The 18,376-nt window shown below is 57.4% G+C and overlaps 1 protein-coding gene across 1 annotated transcript in view; it reads right to left on the bottom strand.

Moving 5' to 3' along the window:
* PRIMA1 (proline rich membrane anchor 1) overlaps positions 1-18,376 on the bottom strand; it is a 39,514-nt gene that overhangs the window by 13,359 nt on the left and 7,779 nt on the right. Inside the window, exons 4-5 of the mRNA XM_014549099.1 lie at positions 17,902-17,925; positions 13,926-13,950 (exon numbers count right to left, since the gene is read on the bottom strand). Of these exons, the coding sequence (XP_014404585.1) occupies positions 13,926-13,950; positions 17,902-17,925 (49 nt within the window). The remainder of the gene's footprint in view (positions 1-13,925; positions 13,951-17,901; positions 17,926-18,376) is intronic.

Here is an 18,376-nt window from a genome sequence, read left to right on the forward strand (position 1 = left end):
GCCCCCACCACCCACTGTCCTGGGGATCCAGAGGGCCGGACACAAGGCCGGCCAGCGGGGCACCCTGTTGGCTTCACAGGGAGAGTCACCCAGGGCCCCTGGCCCCACCCCCACTGCAGCCCCACTGGCCCCAAACATCCCCCTGCCCTCGGCCTCTCCTCAGCCACTACCCCCCGTGGGTGTGCAGCATCCCTCACGCACCCACCTGTTCAGGAAGCATCCGTCAGTGAGCTGCGGCCCTCCCTGCCCCAGCTCCCTCTCAGGCCCAGGCCCCAGCTGGTGGGCATGCCCTGCTCCAGCGAGGCCACCAGAGGACAAGTCGCGTGGCTGCGCTCTCTGACCCCTCTCCCCCTGCCCTTTCTCTCCGCCCACCCCTTTCCCAATGCCAGGCCTGCCCTAGTCCCCCCAGTTATCACTGTCACCGCCCTCCTCCTGGGGCACCTCCCCCGCTTAGCACAGCGTCATCCACACTGGCTTTGAATCAGGACCTACAGCTAAATTCCAGATTCTGACCCTCGAAAACCATCTCATCTTTCAGATTTCATCTCAGTTCCCCCCAGAGTAGGGAAAGCATCAGAGCCTCCTCCATGGGCTGGTGCGGGATGGAACAGGCCCGCCAGGGAGCTCCCGCAGCAGACAGCCTCAGCCCTCACAGTGCACCCATCACCCCGAGCACCGGTCACCCTGCACACTGGTCACCCCGAGCACCCATCTCCCCTGGGGGAGAAGGAGGTGATACTAGGGCCCCGCAGCCCATGGGAAGGTCCGCTGGGTTGGCCTGGGCGAGCGGGGAAGGAAGGGGGGCACAGGCAGCTGGCGCCCGGAGCTTCTCTGCTTCCCCGGCTGGTGCCCGGGGCCTCCCTGCTGAAGCGGCTCTGGGTCCTTGCATCTGTGACTCCAGCCTGGGGCCCGAGCTCCCGGGACACTCTCCTCTGCTTTATGTACTTCTGCCCGGCGTCCTGGGCACGGAGCCCGGCGCGGTGGCAGGGTGGCTGCTCGTCACCAAGGACTGTCTCAGCCCGGCTCCTGGCGGGGCATGAAACAACCCCTGCATTATTAATAACCGTCTCCTCGTCCCTGTGCCCAATTAGGAAGGGAATTTATGAATTGGGTTGCAGTCTCTAGGGCAGGGCAGCCACGGCTGTGCCCGATGCCAGGGAGAGAGGTGGGTGGAGGCCGGGCAGAGGCAAGACCGACAGGCCTGCCGGGTGGAATTAATTGCGCGTCTGGTGGCGACTGCAGGACACGCCTCCCCTTGTTCACAGCCCAGCAGCCCTCTGTGGGTTCCTCAAGGCCAGGACACAGCACTGCTCTCCTGGTGGCTGCAGGTGCCCTGCCTCAGTGCCTCGCCCGGGGACCCTTCCCCGTCTGCCACCTGTTCCCCCCAGGACTCACTGCTGCCCAGAGGCCCGAGCTCACCGGCCATAGAGCAGCACAGGCAGTGCTGGCAAGAAGCCACGAGGGTGCCCTCGGGAAAGCTCTGGGTGTCCTCAGCGCCCCCTCATTGCCCTGACTCCTCCTCATTCAGTGCTAATCCATCCACTCACTCAGCACAGGCCTGGTAGGAGCCCACTACGTGCCATGTGCTGGGCCAGGTTCCGGGGACATGACAGTTGACAAAACAGACAGGGACCCTGCCCTGGTGACGCTTACAGTCTGTGGGGACGGACAGGGAGTCAGTAGCCACTAGAAAACGCTCGCTGTGATTCCTGCCTCGGCGGGACACTGACCTGTGCACGTGCTTAGGCACAAAACGGGGCACGACAACACAACAGAATAACACCCCAAACGCGGGAGCCAGCGGGAGCCAGCGGGAGTGGACTGAGAGCAGTGAGCTCATCTTTGCTTGTGAGAGCAAGCACCGGGCACCTGGCTGGCGCTGGGTCCCCATTCCCCCTCCAGGGGGCGCTTCACAGCGGATGGGGCCTCGGGAGCACCCTGTCCCGTGGGATCTACTCTGTCTAAACAGCTGTAACCATTGTGAGGAGGGGTCAGGATGGCCCAGCCCAGTGCCCACCGGCCAAATCTGGTCCTCTTGTTGTAAATAAAGTTTTATTGGAACAAAGACATACCGTGTGTTTGCCTATTGTCATGGATGCTTTCTGACTACAGAGCCGAGTTGAGTAGCTGCAATGGAGACTGTATGGCCTGCAAAACCTAAAGTATTTACTTTTACAGGAAAAGTATGTCTACCTCTACCTAGCCAGGGTGGTCTTTACTGGAGATTCTTAGATAAGATTAAGCAAGTACAGTGGGGCCTTGACTTACGAGTTTAATTCGTTCCGTGACAGAGCTTGTAACTCAAATTACTCGTATGTCAAATCATTAAAGTGAACAAGTGAGACACATGATGCTGGGCTGATGTGGTGTTCACTGTGACGTTCGCAGCGCCAACTAGCGGTGGGGTATCTGAAGCTGGCTCGTAATCCGAATTTTAGCTCGCAACTCAAAGCAAAAAATCGGCCGAGAGACGGCTCATATCTCGAAAAACTCGTTAGTCGGGACACTCGTAAGTCAAGGCCCCACTGTAGTCTGAAAAGACATCCCAGATTTTTACTTTGCAAGTGAACGCTCCACTCTTCCCACTTTATTTTTAGAGTGGCCCTGAACTCCCAGGGTCTCGCCCATGCCCGGGGGGAGGTCTCTAGGCAGGTGGCACAGGGCGCTGTCCTCCGTGAGTTTTGACAGTGACGACGTGGTGAGACAGCAAAAGCACAGAGGACAGGCAGACCCACCTGTGGGCCCTAACATCACCACACCCCCTGCTAAGTGACCCCAGACAACGCACTAAAATGAGCCCGGCTGGTTCGGCTCAGTGGATAGAGCGTCGGACTGCGGACCAAAGGGTCCCAGTTTCGATTCCAATCAAGGGCACATGCCTGGGTTGTGGGCTCGATCCCCAGTTGGGGGTGTGCAGGAGGCAGCCGATCAATGATTCTCTCTCATCATTGATGTTTCTGTCTCTCTCTCCCTCTCCCTTCCTTTCTGAAATCAATAAAATGGAGCCCTTGCCTTAAAAAAAGCCCATATTTCTGTGAGTCAATAAACAGAGCCATCATGATGCAATCTAGTAAATCCTGTTCCAGAGATATGGCAAATTAAGTCAAAATCTTCAAAGTGGGGGTTGCAATCCCATAGCCTAAAAAAATCAAAAATATATTTTTTTTAAAAATATATATATATTTAAATGATAGCTCATCAGTCCACGGCTGACACATTCTCTGGAAGGCTGATGGGGAGCATCTACCTGGTAATGTGTCAGCTGTCCTCCTGGGGCCCTGCTGCAGGGGCAGCCCAAAAAGGATGGGTTTGTCCTGGCCAGTGCGGCTCAGTTGGCTGAGCGTCATCCCAGGTACCCAGAGGTCGCCCAGGTTGTGAGCTTGAACCCCGGTGGGGGGCGTGTGGGAGGCAGCCGATCGATGTTTCTCTCATCGATGTTTCTCCCTTTCTCTCCCTCTCCTGTTCTCTCTCTCTCAAAACTCAAAGCATTTAAAAAAAGAAGATGGGGTTGCCACTATAACTGTCTTCCAAAGGCAGGTCTGGGCCCTCGAGTAGAGCGATGGGATCTGGGCAGATTTAGGGCGGATCCCTAGGAACTGCCCACGCTGCCTCACAGTCCTGTAACGCAGCAGGCTGATGCCCAGGGCAGGGCCAGCCGCCACCTGGGTGCCAGGTTCTAAGACTCTGGCTCCTAATCTGATGACAGGCTCACCCTCGGTGTCGGCAGCTCGGCGCCATTCCTCCTCTGGCGGTTCCAAGCCACGGACCCCTCCTCCCTCCCACTGTCCCCTCTGGTGCTTCTGGGGCTGTTTTGCTTGTTGGTGTTCAGACGTCAGCTGCTGGAGCGGTGGCGGTGGGTGCAGGTGACAAGGCGGAAGCTGTCTCCCACCTGCCTGGGTGCGGGGGGCGTACAGCTACACCCCACTCTCCTGGGGGCCCTTCTTTGGAAGGCTTTCCCGGGGCTGCTGGGGCGCCCAAACAAAGCAGAGAGAATTCACAGCCCCAGAACCCGGAGTCCTTAACCAGTGACCGCCAGGTGCCAGGTGCGCCTGTGGAGCCCCCTGCCGCTGGTGGGTGATGACGGGAAGAAGTAAACGAACCTCCAGCGTCCCCTCCAGAGCAGGCTCAGGCCCAGGCCCAGGCCTTTGGGAGACGGGGCCTGAGGTAAGGCTCCCACTGGCCGCCTCCCTTGTCCCCCCTGGAAACATGTCCTTTAAAATCCTCTCCATCTCTGAGGACAGGCTCCAGCCAGGAACCTTAGACAGGAGGTCACGAGGCGCTGGGAGATCCTGGCCTGGCTTCCAAGGAGATGAAATTACAGCCCGCAGGACCCACGGAGCTCTCTGTGTCCCGATGCCCCTTCCCGGACGCCCTGCGCTGCTTCCCCGGGCAGAGCCCGTGTCCTGTGGGAAAGGCCCTGTGGGGTGGAGCTGAGCGTGACTGAGGCCGGGTTGTGACCATGGAGGGATGGAGACACAGCTGAGAAAACCACAGCCGCTCAGTTCGTTCAAAACAAAAAAGAAAGGAGCCTGACACGTCGGTGGCTTTGGAGCAAAGCCATCATCTTGAGGAGCAAAAAGCAACCAGCCCCACACGGATGGCCCACACGGTACATGTGAAATATTTAAAACAGTTAAATGAGAAGTCCAGGTCCTCGGCTGCACTAGCCCCTATTTTAAGGGCTCAGTAGCCACATGCAGCCAGCAGCTGCCACGCCGGGCTGCACGGATATAGGCCATCGGTGTCACACAGCGAGGCTACTGACGGCGCTGGTCCAGGCTGAGGGGAGGGGACATGTCCACTTTCCTTCCCCGAAAGGCAGCCGAGGGTAGACTCTTAGCCCCCAGGTGGCAAAATGAGAGCCACTTATATGCCCACAGTGCTGTTTTCAAAGCACCTTTCCCCCTTCGATTTTGAATGCTGTTCTCCCCTCTTCCCGGGACAGACCAGGCAGGAGTTACTGGTACTGTCTTATAGGTGAGGACTCTGAGGGTCCCTAAGGGCCAAAGAGGCAAAGTCACAGAGCTGCTCGGAGAGCGATGGGATCGGAGCTGAGCTGTGAGGTTTCAGCCGCCACTGCTGGGGCATCCAGGACAGAAAGGGAGGGGGAGGGAGAGGGAAGGGTGCACTGGGGGAACCAACCACTCAGGTCTCTGCTGAGCTGGGGTATTTCCAATGCCCACTCTTGGCACGCACACTCACTTTTTTAAAAATTGTTTTCAGTGAGGAAGTTAGAGGGAGAGAGAGATGATGATCAATGATGAGAGAGAATCATTGATCAGCTGCCTCCTGCATGCTCTACACTGGGGATTGAGCCCGCAACCCTGTCATGTGCCCTGACCAGAAATTGAACCCACTGTGACCTCCAGGTTCGTAGGTCAATGCTCAACCACTGAGCCACGCCGGCCGGGCAACACACTCACTCTTTTAATAGCTACACGGCCTCCTTAGCGGACACTTGTGACCTCAAAAGTGGTCACTTTGCCTTAGAGATAATAACAGTGCAGAAGGCTGCTCTGTGGCTCCATCCTCTGTGATGGGCAGTTGTACCACAGGCATGAAATGGGGCTGGCCCGTGCCCCACAAGAACGCTGCTTCCACTTCCCATGGGCAACTTCTGTCCGAAGGATGCGCATGCTGAGACTGGGCAACCAGCCCCGGCCTGGGAACTTCCTTTTCTTTCTGGACAAGCAGCTCAGTCTCAAGATCAAGGCCACACAACCTGGCTCTGGCATTGCACTGGAGACCCTTCGAACTTCTGCAAGCACTTCATGAATCTGGGCCTCAAACACTCCTCGGCCAAGCGGGGGTCGTGACCTTGGCCTAGAGCAGGCTTCCTCAGCCTCGGCCCTGTTGACATTTTGGGTCGGATCATTCTTTGCTTGGGGGTGTCCTGGGCATCCCCAGCCTCTGCCCATTAGGTGCCTGGAGCACCCCGCCCAACTGTGACGACCAAATGTTCCCTGGGGAACAGAATCTCCTGGTTGAAAACCAGGGGCCGGGAGCGGTCCAGGGCCCTTCCCTGGCTCCTCCACTTGGTGCAGAGACAGAGGCCTCCAAGCCGGGCACGGCCAACAGCGCGGACCTGGCTTGGCCTCCCAGAGGGCACCACACCATCCCCAGCCGATGGAAGGAGGGAAGCTTGATGGCCTTCCAGCTGGAACCTAAGCCTCCAAGCCAACTGCCTCCACGGTGACCCCTGGCTCCTCAGAGGCCGCACAGCGGAACTGGCTGTGCCCGTGGCCAAGAAGAGGAGAAGGCATTGTATTGCCAGGCACCCATAATTCCCTCTGATGGGCCTCTGCCACCCACAGTCCGGCTCATTCTAAATATGACAACAAGGAGCCCATTCACGCCGGAGGGGCAGGGGACAGGCCAGCGTCCCTTCCAGGAAACGGGGGCCTTGGCCTCCTCTGATTGCTGGCAACGGGGACACAGAAACCGGGGAGCGAGGAGCAGGCGTGGCTCAGATTGCCTTGTTCTTCTCTGGTGGGAGGAAGGACAGAAACCAAGGGGCGCTCCACCCTGACCCGCCTGGCAGAGCTTCGCCATCTCTCCCAGGCGAAGGCCCAACAATAGAGGCTCTTCTCAAGCCTCCTGGATGCGCCACGGCCGGGGTGGAACCTGAAACCTGGGCATGAGCCACGACCGGGAATCACACCCACAACCTCTCGGTGTCCGGATGACACGCCAACCAACTGGGCCACCCGGCCGGGGCAAAACCCGATTTTTGACCACAGTGTGGGCTCCCGATTTTGACCACGCTGGTTCCAGCCCTTGTAGGGAGGGATCTAGAAGCTCAAGGGGCAGGGACAGAACTGCCAGAGCCAGTGGGATAACTCCCAAGGGGAAGGCGGATAAACTGTGCAATGTGTGCGTAAAGAAACAAAACAAGCAAGAAAGGAATTAGTCGTCTGACTCAATGGCTGCACCTCTGAGACAGCAGCCCTTAATAAACGTCCCTGCCGCCGGCTCCCGCTCCCGCAGTCTCTCCGGGAACCTGGGGGAAGGTCAGAGCGGTTAATCCCACGGGGCTTTAGGTGGCCGGCAGACAGCCTCTTAGAGTTGAATAAGGAGATAAACTGCTTGGCTGGTCATAGGGCCGCATGCTCTCAGAGATGAAAACCCTTTGTGTATTTCTGCCCGTGAGGGAATGCAGGGTTCCGCCTGCGGTGGGGCCCCCGGGAGGGGGGCTTGGCTCCCAGGCTGTGGCTTAGGGCTCTGGGGACCGACCCTCTGCACCGAGTCCTGCAAGCCTCCAAGGCTCTGAGGCGAGCTGGGCACTTCAGGGCACTGGGCTCGGTCCTGGTGGGAGCACAAGTTCAGTGGAAATGGGGGGAAGGGAGGGAATGAATGGAACAAAATGGGGAGAAACTCAGAGAAACAGTTAAAAATCTCAAAAGCAGTGAGATAAAACTCGGTAGGTCTTCACAGCAATCGATTCTGCCAACGTTTGGGCCAAGAGATTGCGAGCACGTTGTGCAGTATCTTGCTTGATGGAGGCTGTCCCCGCGTCTAAGAGGATGTGTAGCAGGTGTGTTGGTGCCCCCAGGTCACTGGGCAGCCAGAGCTGATGACTCACAGATGTGGCCACAGAGAGCTGCCCCCAGCCGCAGGCTTCCTCATGGGCCAATGGGCTCCCAGGAAGTGCGATTCCAGCTGAAACCACACCCTGATCGGCTCCTTCGCTTTCCTGTCCTGCCCCCTCCCTCCCCTCTGGTCTCCTCCAGAGAACATTCCTTCAATAGTAACACACATCCGAACCCCGGCCTCAGGCTCTTCCTCTAGGGTAGTGGATCTAAGACCGGATGAGAAATGAAAATTAAAAAAAAAACACACACAAAAACATGAAGTCTATAGAAGTACCTGACCACATGAGACTGTGTGTAAAAGTTCAAGTTCACACATCAGCACTCAAAGCATAGAGAAGAACAGGAGCCCTGGTGATGGACGCAGAGAGCCCTGTCCTCCAGCCAATCAGAACGTCCACACAGGCACAACTGGAGTCCTGGGGTCCAATCAGCACATGAGAACTTACTGGCCAGGTGAGCTCTGCGGGGCCGTACACAGGATGAAGCGGCCCCATTCTCTGCCCCGGGGGGCCTGCCAGTGAGTGTGGTCATCAGAGACCACTGGACCCATTCGGCGATGCTGGCCACACCCCCGAGCACCTGGACCAGGCCTTGCACGTTCTGTGCCTCTGTTGGTAAATGGTGGATAAAAGAATGCGGACGAGCCCCACGCTCTCAGACAAGAGTGAAACAGTCATCGAAAGAGACAGGAACTGTCGCCCACAGCAGCAGGGCCCTCACTGAGGTTTCCAAAAATGGAAACACCCAACTTTCCTAGGGGCACCAGGCGGGACTGGACATCCGGCTGCTTGGAAACAAGGCCTGTGGCTGCAGTTTCTCAGCAGGACCTGTTGTATTATGGGGAGGGGCTTCTTGGTGGAGAACTGTCCCTGGTATGACCTTGGTCACCCCTGGCCCCTGTCCACTCAGTGCCACTAGCCCTCCCCGAGGCTCCTCCCACCCCCCAGTCACTGTGACAACAACCTAAACATGAACCGCCTCCCCCCCCAACACACACTTCCACATGTACACTAGGGGCTGTTTTTACTTGTGACTGAGAACCACAGGTAGGATATGAGTCAGCTCAAGGGGAGAGAGGGAGAGAGTGAAAAAGGGTGTGTGTGTGTGGTGGGAGGATTCATCTGAATTTGGAAAAGTATGAACTAGGAGTATGAGGGAGAGGGTTTGAAAGTGAGGGGAGGAAGAGGGGCCAATATGGTGGGGACATCTGTAATACTTTCAACAATAAAGATAAATTTTAAAAAAAGGAAAGGGAGGGGAGGGGAAGGAGAGAGCACCAGCTGGAAGGAATCAACTCGCTCTCTGGGTGTCCAGGGTCACTGCACTTCCAGCACAATCCGAATTTCACAGTCCTGAGCCCAGCCATCCTCCTGGTGGAGGGACAACGCAGCTGCTCGGCCACCCACAGCCCAACCAGGCAGCTGGAGCAACCCATTCCTGATCCCAACCTCCAGGCCTCGAGGAGGGGGGCCTTCCTGGAAGAGGAGCGCCCCAGAAGGAGGGCGTGGTGTCCCCAGGCCGCTCTGGACCTCAGCAGAGACCCTCGTGTGAACGTCCTGGTTTGGAAGCTTCCCTCGGCCTTTCCTGGGTTTCTTCTCTAGAGGTCAAAGGACAAAGGGCAACGCACATACCATGTACAGGTCACGGCCAGTGTGAAGGGGGGCCCACGCTGGGACTAACAGACACCACCCTCATCCGCAACCTGCCCATATTTAGGGAGAGGACTGGACGAGCGGCAGCATAAATCAAGCCCCATAAACCAGCTGTGCAGGGGAGCAAACAAGGCCAACATCTTGGCAGCGTCTTAGAAAGAGATGGCTGCCCAGCCAGGAACTGAGCACAGACACACAAGTGCGCAGTGGCCTTGGCCCCCTTCCCATCTCGGAGATTAATCGTCTTCCAGCACCATGTGCTTCACCGAACTCAGCTGCGCAAAGCCCTTCGCTCCTCCAGAACCGCCCCAAACTCCTCGGAACATCCTCCCTGAGACACTCCCACCCCCACCCCCACTCCCACGGACAGATGACGCCCTCACAGTGGGCCTGCCTGCCTCTCCCCGTTCTCACCTCCTACCCTGACCGCACTCTGCTCCAGCCACACTGGCCCCCGGCTGCCCGTCAGGCTCCAGGTGAGCTCCGTCCTGGGCCTTGGGCCGAGGTCCTCTCCCCCCGGGTGCCAGCGAGCCTCCTCCTGCCAGCCTTGCTCCCACGCTACCTCCTCTTCAGCTTGCTCCTGGCCCAGCCCCAGCCCGCTGCAGTCCCCTGCCATTTCTCACAGCACCTGCCCCGGCCAGCAGACTACCCAGCTCACAGCTTTATCAGCTTTATTGCGTTCTGGCCTCTCCTCCCCGCCAGCGTCAGCTCGGCATCTGTTTTGTTCCGTGGTGTATCCCAAGCTGCTAAAATGTAGACGGGCTCAAGAAATGTTTGAGTGAGTAAAGGCCCACCTGCCCGGCCATCGCCTCCCCCGCCTCAGCTCCCAGTGTCCTGGGGGCTCTGGCTTGGCACCTCCCACCCCTAAGAGAGAAGCACGCATCTGTTTAGTGCTTATAGCTTCCTCCTCCTGCGGGTAAGTGGGTGCAGGAGGTGGACACCAGCTCCCGTTCCTGATCCCCGCGTGCTCTCCCCAGCCCTTGGGGGCCCCCCCCCTTGTCTTCAGGTCCCCTTGCCTGGTTTTCCCCTTCCCCTCTGACTGCCTTTCTCAGGCTCCTCTTCCTCCCGAGCCCCAGGCCGTCCTCCCCACGCGCCCCCTGGAGCCCCCACCCCACAGCCTGAGGGCCAGCTCAGGCCTCTGCCCTCAACGCACACCCACAAACCAGTGCCTTCCCCGCTGGCCAATGGCACCTTCCACACCATGTGACAAAGGCTGAAACTCCTGAGCCCTCCCCACTCCCTGCACAAGGAGCAGCTTCCTGCTCCCTCAACCCCCAAAGGTGGTTGGTCTCTGAGTCCTGAAGGTTCTCCGGCCCCGGCCCCTGGCCCACAGCCACTGCCCGGCCCAGGCCAGCGCTCTCTGCCCTAGACCACCGCCTGCTCCCTGCTGCCTCTGTCTCCTGCCACTTCTTTCCCGCCCCCAGCCTCCCCCAGCCAGGGCTGTCTAAGGGGACTCAGAGGGGAGCTCTCCACTCAGAGCCTCCACTGCCCGGGGATGCGCCCAAGATCCCCGTGCTCCCCAGGCTGGGTAGCACCCTCGCTCCTCCAGCTCCATCCCCACGCCTCCTGCGCAAGCCAGTCCTAGGATGGGCAGGCTGTCCATCCTCCAATGCTTTGCCCCTGCCCTTCCTTCTGCCAGAATACAGCCCCTTGCCCACCTCCACTCCCAGGCTTCCCCCTGGGCTCAGCCATGACACCTGCGGGACACCTGCTCCCCACAGCGGCCGCTTGGGTGCCATTCCTGTGCGCGCTGCCTCTGCACGCCGCCCACAGGGATCCCAAACTCCACTGAGAGAAGACGGAGCCCGGTCTTCGCCCGTGAGCCCCACTACGGGTTCACCCTGTCTAACCCGCTGTGCCACCCTCAGGCCGTGGCCACATGGAGATAGATCTACACTCACTTGTGAGTGAGCAGGTGACTGTGTGGCGTTTGCTGCTCCTTAAGCACATACATTGGCTACCGCTCTGATAGGAGGACACCCACTTGACCGCTGATGCGCTTCCCCGAGTGGGAGAGAGGGGGGTGGGCTCCCAGCTTGAGGTCTAGACCCCTCTGGGGCTGACCAGGGCGGGGGCACCACAGCAGTTGCGGTGGGAGAAGGGCACAGCCTGAGCGGGTGCTGCTGGCATCCTGCTGGGCTCGCTGGCTCGGCCTCCAGCTGCCAGCGTTGCCTCTCTGCCTGGGGAGTCGACTGCACCCCCAGCCCCCTGGGCCCTCAGGTGAGTCGGTCTCAGGAGCTGTGTGTGACTCCACCACTTCCCAGAGCTCCCCAGTGGGACCAGCCTCCCTCCAGGGTCTATGGTGGTCGCCGGCTTGATATCACCCCCTTGGCTGCCTGCCGCCCTCGCCCCATCTCCCAAATAACCACCCGCACTTGAATTCTTGCCTCGGTGTCTGTTTCCGGAGGAGCCCAGCTCAGACGTTGCTCCCAGAGGCTCCCTGGCAAGTGGCAGGCTCGTAAACATGTTGGTCCCCTCCCTACCCGCGTATCCCGGAAAGTTTCTCTTCTGCCTTCCTCGTCTGGTCACATTCACGCATTCATTCATTCTTTCTTTCAAACCCTCATGGGTCAAGCTGTGGGGACAAAGATGAATCAACAGTCCCGTCCTCAGGGATCAAATCAGAAACGTAATGGGGCAGAGTGACTGCTTTGTGCTGGACACAGTGGGACACCCTGGATGAATTCTGTAATAACACGAAATAGCCCGCGTTGACAGGGCGACCACCTGAGCCGGCACTGCTCTGCACACGGTCGCCTGCGAACCGCCTGGACCCTCCCCACAGCCCTGTGAGTGAAATGGTCCACATGAGGCCAGCGTTGTGGGTGTCAGAGACAGCTCTCCACCCCAGGCAGCAGGTGAGGCCATCCCCCCACCGATGCTGCAGGATCCCCTTCCATTATGGGGGCCTCACCCTCCAACACCTGCCCCGTGCTGGGCTGTGGGCCCACCCTGCACACCCCGGCTGGATTCCACCTCTCAACACTGAGGAGGGAGGCTCCTCCCACCAGGAGATGGGAAACCGAGGCTCGGGCCGCGGAAGAACACCAGGTTTAAGTTAAATGTCCAGAATAGCAAAAAGTAGATCCGTGGTTGTCAGGGACTCGCGAGGGGGCTGATTTGGGAGGTACAGGGTTTATTTTGGGGGGGGGGGGGACAAAAATGATCTGGAATTAGACTGTCGTGGTAGTTACACAACATTGTGAATATACTAAAAACCCCTGAAAGGTATACTGTAAAATGGTGAAAATGGTGACTTTATCTCAATAAAAAAATTACAAGACAGCGAGCACCAGGAGGTACACATCGGGCATGGACGTGCGCGTTTGCTGAGATGTGAGAGCCCCTGTTTCCAGCTCAGCATTGAGCCCAGACTCCTCACAAGACTCCAAGGTCCTGGAGGACAGGCGCCACGTCTGGGGCATCCCAGTGGCCGTGGCGATACCGATACCGGAGGCCACTCACTCATGCGCACGTCTCATCTCGCTGGCCCTTGGCCCCAAGTTCCATGGCGCCTCACCTTCCCTCCCTGCCTCTGCCTCTGGTTATAGCCAAGAGTTTCAACCTAATTCATACAAGAATCACTCCCTCTAGGGCGGGCCGGGCATCATTTCTAAAGCTCTTGGGTGATGCCTACGGGCGTCCAGGGCTCAGGTTCCCTGAGGGCAGGGCTGTGACATACTCAGCAAAGGCTTGTTCAATAAATCAATGGATAAAGGTTTTTTTGAGTAAATTAAAGTCCACATAAATCCATCATCTTTTATTTGCTGGACGCAAGCATATACATGGAAGACGAACAATTCCATTTATTGAATTGGGAAAGGGAAAGCCAGTACTTAAAAAAAATAAAGTCACTTTTTAAAAGAAAGCCAGCAACTATTAAAATTCCTACGATGTCAAACGCTCCAGTTCAGGGACGACAGTCGTGCTCACAGGGCCCTGTGCTCGGCTAGAGTGGAGCTCAAGGCAGAGCCGGCCCATTTTATGGACGGGAGAGCTGAGACCAGCTGGGGGAAGAGATCCATTCAAGCAAAGGTTGTGCTGGCAAGAGGGTGGGGCTGTACCGGGAGCTGGGCTAGGCCTTCACATGCACTTTTTGCACTCACAGCCACCTTTGGAGGATGGAACCTCATCGCTCATGCGCAGACAAGAACACGGAAGCTCAGAGAGCGTGAGTGACCAGCACACAGCTGGCCAGAGCCAGAGCCAGGCCCGGCCTCCAGGTCCTCCTACTCGCAGACCAGGCAAGTGACTCAAAGATGATAGGCCAGAAGTCCTGCCTCCCGCAAATGATGAACATCTGATACCCCAGTACCCCAATCCATGGTGACATTAAGGACCAACTCAGCACTGACACAGCCCACGAAGCAAGAGTTATTCAAAGGGATATGGCCCATGTTTGACGCCCACAGCCCCTCCTCAGGGCTCGATCTGGGCAAAGATGGAGCTGTGGGGTTCACACTCTTTCCCGAGGAGCCTGGCACCCTAAGGAGAAGGCCGGTCCCCAGGGGTGGCCTCACCCGCTGCACCCGTCCTCGGCGATATAGGCCTCCAGGGGCCTCCTCTTCTGCGTTCTCCAAACTTGTCACAACCCAGAAAAAAATCGGGTTAGCCCCAGTGATTGGAACCTTCATAAAGTCCCAGAGATTGTGTCCTTAAGAAATGGCAGCCGCTAAAACACTCGGGGGGCGGGGGGGGGCTTTGAGCTGCTGCTCACCCCGTCCGGGAGCCCCTGGGTCTGCATTAGCCCATTGGTGAGCTCACCAGCATCCCGAGGACCAAGAGGGAGCGCTGGGAGTGACACCTGCTCGTTCATTGCACAGAACCCGGGACACCCCTGCCCCACCCAACCACAGCCTTCCGAGTCCCATCACCCCGCCTCCAAACCCTCTCAGACTGGACCAGGGCTGGCCGCGGCTGCCCGTCCCTCACCCCGCTTCCACGCCACATCCAGGCTCCTCCATCACTATTTCTCCTGGACCCAAGCAATAGCCCCCTCAGGGGGGAGCCAGCCTCCGCAGAGTGTCAGTGAGGCCACACCACGCCCCTGCTCCAAACCCTCCTCTAGGTGCATATGAAGAGAAAACCCAGCCCTTTCCCCAGCCTCCAGGGCCCCTGAGCTGCGTGGTCTGGCCACGCCCATCCTCTGGGACTCCCGCCTCCTGTCCTTCACCCAGCAGCCAGCCCTTCACGCACCCCGAGGGCTTCCTGCCTGAGGAACTTGCACTTGCTGCTCCCTCCGCTGAGAACGACCTTCCCCCAGACTACATCCTTCAGCCGGCGCTCTCGGCTGACAGGTCATCTCCTGTCCCCAGACCATGCAACGCAGTGACCCCGCAGTTACCCCCATCACATCGCATCATTTCATTACCTTGTGGCACACACTGCCTTCTATTTTCCCGGTGATATCTGTGGTCTGTTCTTCTGTCCCAGCCCCCCACCCGCCCTGGCCTGTCTGTGCACGCAGAGAGCAAGCTACAACCTCCATGGCTGCGGGGACCCTGCTGGCCTGTTCCCCACGGCATTCCTAGACCCTGGCCAGTGTCTGGCAATGGGAGACAGTCAAACACCTTTGCAAAAGGAATGAATTAGCAGCTACTGAGGACCCATGACATGCCAGGCAGGTGCTAAGGAGCTGGGCTGTAAGTGGACAAGCAGACACATGGTCATTGTCTGCCTCTAGCAAAGGATCCAGGCATAAGTCAAGTCACTAATTAGATATTGCGTGGGCGGGATGACTGCTATGAAGGCAAAGGAAAGTTCAGAGTGTGTGCGTGTGTGTGCGTGTGCATGTGCGTGCGTGTGTGTGTGTGTGTGTGTGTGTGTGGATGGAGGGGGGTGTGGTTTTAAAATGTTCACAGATTCCCTGGCGCTCCTCTCTCAAGGGGTGGAATTGCATTCCTGCTCCTGCAAGGTGAGGGCCTCGGCCATCGATTCCGAGCAATGGAACGCAGCAGCAGTGATGCTGTGACCTCCTCGGCGGCATCATCCCGGGCACGGCTCCCGCCTGCTCCTCCGCCTCGCTTAGGCAAAAGGAACCTCCATCAATGAGCACTTAAAGAGCCCGTGTCACTTTTTTTTAAAAAAAAGATGTTTTTGTTGAGTTCAGAGAGGAAGGGAGAGGGGGAGAGATAGAAACATCAATGATGAGAGAGAATCACTCATCGGCCGCCTCCTGCACACCCCGTACTAGGGATCGAACGCGCAACCCGGGCATGTGTCCTGACCGGGAATTGAACCGTGACCTCCTGGTCCATAGGTCGACGCTCAACCACTGAGCCGCACCAGCCGGGCTCCCTCCCTAGTTTTGGTATTGCTTAAGCCCCTTCAAGATGGGTTCCTGCTACTAGAAAAGTCCTGCCATAGGACCAAACTACGTGTGCTCTCCCCTCACCCAGAAGTGCCCTCATGCCCAAAGCTCAACATAGGTGGCGGCCCCCTCCCAGGCACTCCCTGCCCGCCTCCCCTTCTCTGTAGCCCCTGCCTGGCTTCAGGGCCTAATGGATGGTCTGGGACCGAATTATCTCAAGATTCCCTCCAGGCTGGTAGCTCCTCCCCCATCCCCGCTCTCAGAAAAGTTGATCTTTCTGAAACAGATGTGCAGAATCACGCCCTTTCCCTGCTTAATACTTTTGTGGGCTGATCACAGTCCACAGCGGTTTCCTAAAGGAGGGGCCACTGGTCCTTGAGCTAAGTGAGCTGGTTTTCCATGGCACAGGGACCCAAGGGCACAGTGAAACGTAGAACAAGAAATTCGGCCCTTCTGATTCTCTTACAAACCTTCTGATTTCTTTCTAGAGAAGAATCTCCGCATGGAACTACCGTGGATCTGACACCTCGCTACCACTCGCTTTGTTTTCATTACATTTATTTATTTATTTATTTTTAATTGATTTTAGAGAGAGAGGAAGGAAGAGGGAGAGAGAGACAGAGAAACATCGATGTGAGAGAGAAACATCGATCGGCTGCCTCCTGTATGCACCCCGACCAGGGATGGAACTCGAAACCCAGGCACAGGCCCGGACCAAGAATTGAACCTGTGACCCTTTGGTGCACAGGATGACGCTCCCAACCACAGCCGGGACTCATTACACTTATTTTTATGGTCACTTTCATTTACGCAAGTGATACTGGTCTTTCAATGACAGTCGTTATGTCAAGTTTTCTTTGGAAATTAATTTGCATAACCACAAAAGTGAGTCTATTTGAAGAAAAAAGGGCAACTATCAGGAGGTATTTGGATATGGTGAATGACGTTTGGCAAACAAGGATTCACAGGATGAAATCAGCCATATATACTAATACAGTCCACCCCTTGACCAGTCCTTTAAACCTACTGAAGGGCTGTGACGACCAAGGTGAGTCTCTCAGAGTCACACCTCCAGCCTTTGCCCATGCCGTTCCTTCTGCCCGGATGCCCTTTCCCCACAACCTCCGTCTCGACCCAGAGCAATCCCATTCATTCTTCAAGGCCCAGGTCAGTGTCACTGTTTACTGTGGCCAATGGCTCAAGGGTTCCGGGTGCACCCGGAGAGCTACCACTGTGTTCACTCGGGCCACCCGTTGTAGGAGGCTGACAGGGGACTGTCCCTTGAGCTGAGAGATCCCAGAAGACCGGCTTGGTCTCTCACTGTGTCTGGCACAGAATTTCAGTGAGATGAATGGAAGGGCCTCAAACTGGGGCTGTGGGTCCATCAGACACAAGCACCCCTGCAGACAGCACTGGCCTGGAGCCCCAGCAGTGGGAGGAGGGAAATTCTACAGGGACGGGGCAGAGTGATCTGCAAGGCCAGGTGCCTGAGTCTGGGCCCCGCAAGACAGCTCAGGGATTCCTTCAGGTGAGAAGAGGAGTGAGCGTCCTGGGGTGGGAGAATCCTGCAGAGGCTCCAAACCACCTGGCACTTGTTATAATGCTGCTTCCTTAAGCCCCACCCCAATGACTCTGAGTTGGTGGGGATGAAGTGGGTCCCTGAAGCTTCACTTTTTTTTGTTACTCCTCACCCAAGGGTATTTCCCCCATTGATTCTTAGAGAGAGTGGAAGGGAGGAGGAGAGACTCAGAGAGAGAAACATTGATATGAAAGAGACACATCGATTGGTTGCCTCCCGCACGCCCTGACCGGGGCCAGGGATCAAGCCTGCAACCCTTCAGTCCGTGGGCCAACACTCTAACCACTGAACAACCCGGCTAGGACCATGAGCTGCACTTACAATAAATGCCTCAGGCAAGGTTGAGGACCCCACTCTAGTAAGCACTGGCCATGGTGTCAGGGAAGCATGGAGACAGGTAGGGGCCCAGCAGACAAAACACAGAAATGCCCGTGACTGCAAAGAGCCTCCAGAACATTGCATCACTGCCTGGACCCCGAGAGCCTGGACTCGCAGCCGACCAGAGAGCAAAGCGCCACCAGGATTATTTAAAATATGTCCCAGTAACTCAGAGATGTGTTTACCGGAAGAGATCCACACAGGATCGCAGGCATTCTAGAGCCGACGGGAGCGAACAATCCAGAATATAGACTCTCTCGTCAGAGACCTTGTCCACGGGCGACTGTAGGCAGGGAACTTAACCCCCAGAGGTCAGGACCGAGTAAAGAAACCCTCCTTTGTTTGAATGACCGGGAAGTCAAATTGTTCATAGATGAAATCAAAGCAAACGAGGGGGGGTGGGGGGGCGGGGTGGGTAGCAGAGTTCACTGCGAGTGGCTGAAAGGCATCCAGGTCACTGTGCTCCCAGAGCCTTCACTTCAGTTCTACACTAACTGCCTCCTTAAACGAGAATTAAAGGCGAAAAAGGAAACCGTGTGTGTGGGTGGGATATACAAGACCAGTGCCCTGGGCCTGCCAGGCCGAGTCACTCATCAAATGGAGACGGACTTTTATCTGATTAGCTGATGGAGAAATCCTTCTCCATCGCAGGACGTTCTGTGGGGACGGCGTTTTGCAGACTGCAGGGAGAAGTTGGGCCTTGGCTTCCCTCCTGCTCGGCCAGTGGAAAATTACCAAGGAGGCAAGGCTGCCCTCTGCCATGCGCGCAGGTTCTCCCTGGGCCCGGAAAACACACGGAGGGACCGGAAACACGCCAGCCTCTACTTACCTGGGGCGGAGAGGAGGCTGGGAGGCGGTGGGGGTG

The sequence above is a fragment of the Myotis brandtii genome, unplaced genomic scaffold (genome assembly GCF_000412655.1).
Source record: "Myotis brandtii unplaced genomic scaffold, ASM41265v1 scaffold535, whole genome shotgun sequence".
Classification (NCBI taxonomy): domain Eukaryota; kingdom Metazoa; phylum Chordata; class Mammalia; order Chiroptera; family Vespertilionidae; genus Myotis; species Myotis brandtii.